The 8,977-nt window shown below is 42.7% G+C and overlaps 1 protein-coding gene across 2 annotated transcripts in view; it reads right to left on the reverse strand.

The window, feature by feature from the left end:
- Positions 1–8,959, reverse strand: part of LOC106079883 (dynein axonemal assembly factor 9-like) — a 133,807-nt gene extending 124,848 nt beyond the window's left edge. The window contains exon 1 of one of the 2 annotated variants that reach the window (XM_056038658.1): positions 8,766–8,959. In XM_056038658.1, the coding sequence (XP_055894633.1) occupies positions 8,766–8,842 (77 nt within the window). In that variant the 5' untranslated portion in view covers positions 8,843–8,959. Of the gene's footprint in view, positions 1–4,100; positions 4,223–8,765 lie in introns of those variants that run through there. The other variant, XM_056038663.1, reaches the window with a different exon arrangement.
- Positions 8,960–8,977: the final 18 nt, after the last annotated feature.

Below are 8,977 nucleotides of genomic sequence, written 5' to 3' on the forward strand. Positions count from 1 at the left end.
AGTTCCCTAATGTGGACTTGTAGTATGCTTGGGTCTGTATTTTCTTTTATGAAATTAAGGAGGGATAAATTTAATTTGGGTTTATTCATTAGCCAAGGAGGATTCTGAGGGGTTTCTATTTTAGAGATTTGGTCAATGGATGGGGTTAAATTTTGGATGGGTTCTCTCGTTCGAAGGCCCAACGGCTGTATGACGTTCTAAGGTGTTCATGTTTTTCCCATAAGTAAAAATGACAAAGTCATCAACATACAAAGAGCACTCTATGCCAGGGGACAGGGCATTTATGATGCTATTTACTTTAATGTTGAACAGGGTGACTGACAGAATGCTGCCCTGGGGTACACCCATTTCCTGGTCATGAGTGTCAGAAGCGGAGTTGCCCACTCGAACCTGAAATTTTTGGTCTTTCAGGAATTCCCCCACAAAACGGGGGAGGTGTCCCTTAAGCCCCATAGGCTCCAGGTCACATAGAATGTCATGTTTCCAGGTTGTGTCATAGGCCTTTTCTATATCGAAGAATACAGCTACTAGATGTTCTCTTCTGAGTAATGCATTTCTAATATAAGCTTCCAGCCTTACCAGGTGGTCAGTTGTTGTCCGCCCCTGCCGGAATCCGCACTGGTAGTTGGAGATCACTTTATTCTTCTCCAGGTACCAGACCGGCATACTGTTAATCATTCTTTCCATGGTTTTGCAGATGCAGCTTGTTAGTGCTATTGGTCGATAGTTAGCTGGGTCAGAGCCGTCTCTTCCCGGTTTTGGTATCGGTATAACTGTGGCTTTCCTCCAAATGTTTGGGAAAGCGCCTGTTTGCCACACACAGTTGTAGACCCCTAGCAGGACTGCCAATGAGGGTTCGGGAAGGTGCTTGAGGAACTGGTGATGAATTTTGTCTTCTCCAGGCGCTGTGTCATGTGACTTGTCCAGCGATTCCCTCAGTTCCTCCAGCGACAACGGTTTGTTGTAGTCTTCATTGTTCTCTGACCTGAAATCAATGGGGTGTCTTTCCTCCCTGGTTTTGACTTTTTGGAACTCTGGCGTGTAGTGTGCAGTGGATGACTTTTCTGCTATTGAGGATGCAAGGCAGTCAGCTATTTCTCTGGGGGACGTGACAGTTCGTCCTTGGTTTTTCAAATGCCCTATTGCATTTGATTCTTTCCCTTTGATTTGACTTACTGCCGACAAAACTTCTCCAGGAATTCCTTTTGGCTGACCGTATGGTTTGTCTAGCCTTTGCTCTAGCTATCCTGAATAGCTTTAGGTTTTCCTGGGAAGGGTTCTTTATAAATGCAGCCAGTCGTTTTTTCCTATCGCCAATAGCACTTTTGCAAGCTGTATCAAACCATTGTTTGCTAGGCCGTTTTGGATTTGCGGAGGTTAGGGGGACAACTTTCCTGGCTATACCAAGTAGCTTGCTAGCAAAGGTATCAGCTGGGTTCTGTTCATCGAGGATATTTTCTGTGATATCCTCAGAGCATCTTTTTTGGAATTGTTCCCAACCAGCCTTATTCAGTTTCCCCCGCTGAGGTCGTCCCAATGAGGGGAGACTGTTAGTAATGATGATTGGAAAGTGATCACTTCCCCGTAGATCATTGCTAATTGACCATTTAAAGTCATCCAGAAGTCCAGGGACGCACACGGTGAGGTCAATGCATGTGAGAGATCCAGTTCCTGGGTGCAAGTAGGTCGGTGATGCATCATTAAGTATGCATAAATCATGTTGGAGGAAGATATCCTACAGGATACGACCTCTTGTGTCGGTATTTGGATCCCCACATGGTGTTATGGGCATTGAAATCTCCAAGGATTATATAAGGCCGGGAAAGTTGTTTCAATAGGTCCTCCATGTCTGTTGGGTTTAATGGAGCGCCTGGTGGTAGATACAGGCTGCAGCAAGTGATGACCTTGTGAAGGGTTATCCTAGCTGCTACGGCCTGTAGTGAGGTCTGTAGTTCTACCCTCTCATGGGGGACACTGTCCTTCACAAGGATACAGACTCCACCTGATGCTCTCTCTGCATCTTCAACATTCTTGCTGTAAGCACTGTAGCTTCGGAAACTGATGCTATCTTTCAGAAATGTTTGCTGTAAGCAGACAGCTACAGGAGTCTCAGAGTCCATCAGTAGCTGCATTTCCTCATAATTGGCCTTGAGGCCTCTACAATTCCACTGTACAATTCTGGAATCCATGGCTTATTCTAAATGACCTACTTGGAGCTATTTGGCCTTGGGAGGCCTCCGGAGGGGTTTCCCTTTATTCCAGTGACCTTGGTATTTTTATTCTTGGGTTTGGATGGAGAGGAGGACAACCCCCTTTTGGGGGAAGTTTTTCTCTCTGGAGAGGGGAGATCCCTCTGGTTAGAGCGGAGGTTATTTCCTCCTCTCTCACCTCAGGCATCCTCTCCGCTTTGATTTCTCCCCTTAGGGAGTTGGTCAACCTCTAATTCGGTAGAGGTTGGGGTGTCTGGCTGGGTTCTCTGAGGAAGACCCGTGTCAGACATGATGTCTCCAGGTTCTCCCGGAGTGTTGGTTTTGACATGCTGCTCAGTCTCCATGCTCTCATCAGCGAGCACAGAGAACCTGTTCTTTAGCATGACAACAGGGCTTTCTTGTTTCTTCGGAGGTGTGTTCTTTGGCGGTGTTTTCATCTGAGTTGGAGGAGGAGAAGGGGGTGGTGGGGTCAATGTGTCCGTCTGTGTGGCTATGGATCTTCCTATCTTAGCAACAGCCTGGGCATAGGTCTTTGTCAAGCCAAATTAGCCCTTGGGTAGGGCCAATACAGCCAATTTCGCCTAGCTGAAGGTACATCCATTTCTTGCCTTGTACTCCTGCACGGCAACCTCCTGTTTCCACACAGGGCAGTCCTTGGAGTAGGCTGAGTGGCCAGCGTGACAGTTTGGGCCTCACTGGAACTCGTAGGTATCCTGCCTTCACATACTCTGGCGGTGTCCTAGTTTCGAATGTGAGGATAATAGTGGCGGTTTTGACCTCCTCACCAACCCTGCGCCTGGTAATGCGCCGGGCATGGGTGACTCCTTCAATGCCATCCACTACTTCCTTCTCGGAACATTCCAGTAGGTCCCTAGAGCTGATTACACCTCTGCTGGTGTTCAGACTCTTGTGTGGCATGACTTCCACTTGGAGATCACAGAGTCTTCTGCATCTTGAAAGCCCATCAGAGTGTATCTTGCTTTCTACTTCTACAAGAAGTTCCATTGTCTTGTGTAGCTTAGACACACTCTTGGGCTCACCCACTACTGACTTGAGTCCCTTATAGATAATAAAAGGGCTCAGCTTTGTCAGGCTTTTCCCCTCCTCTGTGCACCTGACCACCAAAAATGATGGCCAGGTAGTACAGATTTTTGTGGCCTCCTCCTTTTTTGCTTCAATACATCGTCTCTTGCCCAGACTTAAATCTGGGGCAAGTAGTTTATTGGTTTTTTTTTATCCATATATATTTTCTTGTTAGTTCGGCACTTGTGCTCCCCACCCGCCATCGAGTCCAACAAGGGGACGGGCCATTCGGATGTCCAGAATGAGCCCACCAGGGCTACACAGGTGCTATACTCAGTCAGCTGCTGCATCGGACATGTGTCCGATACAGCAGCTCCCTGATTGGCCCTCCAGTCACCGCCCTCCAGCATAGGTCGACGACCTATGCTGGTAGCTCGGCATGACCAGCCGGTTGACCCAGTGCGGGTCATCTGGGCCTCAGGTTTAGGGGAACTTGGAGCCAAAGTATTGTGTTGTGGTGGTTTATCCTCAGATAGCCACCACTCAAACACCAGGATCTCTTTATCCCCCTTACCCGTCGCAGTCCACGGCAAACGGACTGGTCTAGGACTTAGTGATATTTTAGAGATAAGGAGACAGAGTGATGATCAATGAAGGCAGACTGAGGAAAAGAGGAGGCAGACACAATGATAGAAAAGAAGTAGGGCACTTTTGAGCTCCAAAAGTGCTAAGGAAAGAGGAGCGCAGTTTAACATCGTGTTTTGGGATGAGACAATGATGAAAAAATATATATCTAGTTCCATCTATTAAACATTCATAAGTATATTTGGGTATCAAGCTTCAGTCACTTATTTATTTTTAAGTTACCTGCTTTAAAAAAAATGTTTTTCCATTTGGGTGTCACCTCTGATAGGTGTCACCTGGTGCGGACTGCAACCCCTGCACCTCCAAAGTGACACCACTGCCCATTGGCAAACTGTCTCAGTTTGTCATTTGTTTAAAGCTATCATATTTTGAATTTGATAATAAAATAATGTTGCTTTAATGTTTTGTATTATGCTTATCTTTAATCAAACGAGTATTTCTACGATTTGTAGGTCTTAATTATTGCAGTAGTATCATGTACGTGGCCAGCTCTATGATCAACCACCTTTAATTTCCTCAGCTAAGGTCTATCCATTAGAGTTGGATAGACCCAGGGATGTCCTAAAAATTCCCTAATTCAAATTCTGTGTCTTCACAAGAACTTGAACCTGAGAATACTCAGCTCGCAAGCCAAGCGCTTTACTACTCTGTCACCATACCCCCTAATTACTACAGTGTTGTTTTTTAAAAAGCTTTATTGCTATGGCCAATGTCAATGTTTTATTTTTATTGACTTAAAAATTACAAATTAAACCTTTGAGCAAGCTTTTGAAAAGCAAAATAAGCATGTGCATAGGAATGGTTCTTATCTAATGTCATATTAAAAGAACATTTTTAAATTTTCAACAAAATGCCTGATAGATACTAGATGTAGTCTATAGTCTAGGTTACTAAGCAAAACAGCAGGGTTTCTGTCCAGGGTTTTTGCAAGAGAGAATGTGTACCTCTCAAGTCCTCACTCAAACGGTGTTTGCTAATGATGATAGTCCAGTCTCTGGAAGATTATGTCAAAATATGGTTGTCCACAAAAATTCATAACCATGGTGAGACTATTTCATGATGGCATGAAGGCTCATGTCCATAGCCCTTTGAAGTATCAAACGGGGTAAAACAAGGCTTTGATGGTGGCCTATTCAACCTGAGGCGGTTCAAAGCAAAATCAAAAATAAAAACAGCGGTAATCAGGGACTTGCTATTTGCTGATGACTGTGCCCTAAATGCCTGCTTTGAAAATGATCTGCAGAGCATTGTCAGTGACTTCTCTAGAGCATGCTCAGACTTTGGCCTTACCATTAACACAAAAAAGACTGAAGTCTTATATCTGCCTGCTCCAGGCAAAGCCTAATCAAATCCAAGCATCAGAATAAATGGACATGATATAAATGCTACCTATCTTAATTGTCAGCACACTCTCCAGAAATGGAAAGATTGATAACGAAATCGACCTGCGTATCACAAAGGCCAGTGCATCCTATGGCAGACTGTCTAAAAACATCTGGAACAGACGAGGTATCACCACAAATACAAAGCTAGGGATCTATCAAGCTGTCATCCTCCCTAAATTGCTCTATGCCTCAGAAACGTGGAAAGTGTACAGAAAACATGTAAAGAAACTGAACCACTTCCACATGACATGTCTAAGAAAAATACTCAATGTCAAATGGCAGGACAAAATAGCAGATACTGAAGTTCTTCAAAGAGCGAGTCAGCAAAGCATTCACACAATCCTGGTGCAGTCCCAGCTGAGATAGGCAGGACACGTCTGCAGAATGTAAGACCGCAGCATCCCTAAATGACTCTTGTATGGCCAACTAAGCGCTTGCAAGGCGGTCAAAGAAAACGCTTCAGGGACACCCTCAAAGCTTCTCTGAAGGCATTCAGCATAGACCTAGCCACCTGGGAGACAGAGGCACATGACAGAGCATCATGGCGTCGCGCTGTGAAAACTGGCACACAGGTTGCTAAGGAAAAGAGAACAACACTGGCAGAAGAAAAATGCCAAAGAAGAAAAGCAAGGTCAATGACACTAGCTCCAGCTAGAATAACCTGCCCAGTGTGCAGCTGAACATTCCAGGCTCACATGAGGAGGCACAAAACCCCAATGCAAAGCCCTCAGCCCCCTGGATGACAAAGTGGTCATCATCGAACCATGCTGGACGAACTAAACATGATACTTATTTATAAGCCTACTTATTACAAATGTAGATCTAAATTTCTAAATCTATATTCTAGAGCTTTAGACTATTGCTAGTAGTATTAACTTGCATATATAGATTCTAGATCCATTATCTATATAGTACTAGTTATAAGATATGTAGATCTAGGTTATTCTAGATTATTATTATATTTAATGTTTATCTATCTATATATATGTCTCTTTCTGTCTCGGAAGACAATCAATGCGCCTAGATGAGTCACTGGCTTTGGTTTCGTCTTGAGACAGGGCAGAATCTGGATAGTGACTGATCAAGTCAATTCTGGAGTGGCAGAGTTTGCCACAGTTCGTGCATCTAATGATCTTGTCCTAGGACTGCAGTTCCCTAATCAAGATACGCCGTCTCTTCCTTTTGGCTTTAGGCGTGCCAGGTTAAACAGCTTTCCATCGGATCTTCTGTGGATATATATTTTCCAGCGATTTAAAAGTGCTGGTGAGTACAACTGATGGAACCAGAACACATCCTTGTTTTACTCTGCTCTTGATGGAGAGTGGCCTAGAGGCGGAAGTGTTAAACTGTACAGTGCTGTGCATATTTTCATGAAAAGCTGACTGTAGCTTGTTTGGACAGCCTATTCTGCAGACAAGAACAAACGCCATGGTCAAGTCAATAAATGCTATAAAGAGGGACTGCTTTTGTTCTCTTCTATTCTCCCATAGCTGGCTGAAGAAAATCATATATGTTGTGGATCTACCGGCTCTAAAGCCTCACTGAGATTCAGGGTAAACTTTTTCTGCCAAGATCTGCAGCCCCTTCAGTATTACTCTGGCATAAACCTTTCCAATTATGATAAGAAATGAAATGCCTCTATAACTGTTACAATAGGACTGTCACCTTTATTTTTGTAAATTGTTACTATGTTTGAATCCTTCAATTCCTGTGGGATCATTCCTTGCTCCCAGCACAAGCTAAGCAGTTCATGGAGTGGCTTGATTAGGGCATGCTTTCCAGCCTGAATGGCTTCTGCAGGAATAACATCTCCTCTGGCTGCTTTCCTGTGTGCCAGCATGTCAGTGGATGTGCTCAGTTCCTTTACCGAGGGCTTTCGTCTAATTCATTTAAAACTGAAATTGATGGGAAGTTAGACAAAGCAGTTGGCGAGATGGCATTTTCAATTTGTTAAGTTCTGCACAGTGCTCTACCCATCGTACCATTTGCAGTGCATAATCATTGATGATTGAGCCATCTTTTGACTTGAGTAGGGCACACTTGCGGGTGTGAGGTCCAAAGGCTTTTTTCATGCCCTCGTATAATCCTTTGATGTTACCACCTTACCTTTACATATACCTATCCCTTAGTCTATTGGCTTGTTGGGGAACCATGCAAGATTTGTTGACCATCTTTCTCCATTCCCCTCTGTCTTTTGCCGTAAAAAGAACCTCTTACAATGGCAGGCCTGTCTATTCTTTTATGTTGTCATTCCATCACTTTCTCTGTCTGCCACATAACAGTCGGCACAAGATTGGATGTTTTCACATAGGTCCTGCCAGTATTTGTTAGCGCACTGTCACGCTTCTCTTTGGGCATTGTTTCATGTAGATCTGAGCGCTTATAGTTGAGGTGGGCTCCCTCTTGTAATTTAGAATGGCTACTCTCTTGTTTCTGGATGCAGTTTCCATTTCTGGCAGACTTGCCTCAAATCAGTCCTCAATTTTCTTTGTTTTGTTCCCAAAGACCAGTGATTATGTTTGGTACATAGCATCACATATAAACGCACAGTTTTTTTCTACCTCAGTCACTGAGAAGAATTTAGAAGATTCCTCTAATTTGTTTGTGATTTCGCTGCAAAGATCAGGATTGTTTTTGCTTGCAGTATTCAGGTTTGTTTTTCTTTTTCCCTGTGATGTGTGGATCTTAGTAGGCAGGAGTCTTGTCTGGCAGGTATCACGGTGATCAGTATCACAGTCCTCACTTTGAAAACTATGTGTCAGCAGTATGTTTCCGATGTCCCTTTTAAGAGTCAGTATCATGTCCAGCTGGTGCCAGTGTTCAGACCTAGGATGCCTCCATGAGACACAATGCTGTGGTTTTGTCTTTAGTATGTGTTGGTAATGCATAACTTATGGTATGCCCAGAATTGAAGTCACCTAGAAGGACCATGTGCTCTTTTTGAGGAATGATCTCAATGGCTTCCTATGTCTTCAAGGATATGTACTAAATAAAAAAAAATACTACATTACTACATGTAACACTACTAGATGATAGATCTAGATGAGGTCGCAAGTATTACAGTTCTAAGTCAATGAAATGGGAGATCCTAAGAAATGTTCAGGGTCAAAGTGCCCAAGAAAAGAGGACAGTGCTTTATATTTTTTGTAACAGTATGATAACATGATCTAGAATATAGATCTATTTAATAATTAGATATATCTAATAATACACCATGAGTGACCATGATTCATCCATTGATTATTATGTGACCATCCATAATATGATATACATTATCAGAAAAAAAAATGTTTCTAAGCTCTTTGTACTGTTTATTATAAATAAATTATAATTTAAATATATTAATTATAAATGGCAAAATAATTATGAATAATAAAATTATTAGATCTATTGTTAACACAAGTTATCGATAACAGGTAAATAATTAAAATATGTCAGCGTCATTAGATACCAACCGCGAAAATGTAGAATTGTAGATCTAGATCTATGTTTAAAATGTTACCTTACAAACTGAGAAAACTGTGACAATCTTATGTGTCTTTTGGCTGAAGAAGGGATTTTTAATTTACGTGCAGACATTTTAAAATATAGAGAACTTCTTTGTTAATACAGTTAGATCTAGATATTAGCTAGGGTTACTGTGTTAGTGGTAATAGATTCTAGACTACCATAATTAAAAAGATGAATTTTTTGAGACCGCAAGAACCGCTACTC

The sequence above is a fragment of the Biomphalaria glabrata genome, chromosome 1, assembly GCF_947242115.1.
Source record: "Biomphalaria glabrata chromosome 1, xgBioGlab47.1, whole genome shotgun sequence".
In the NCBI taxonomy this organism is placed as follows: domain Eukaryota; kingdom Metazoa; phylum Mollusca; class Gastropoda; family Planorbidae; genus Biomphalaria; species Biomphalaria glabrata.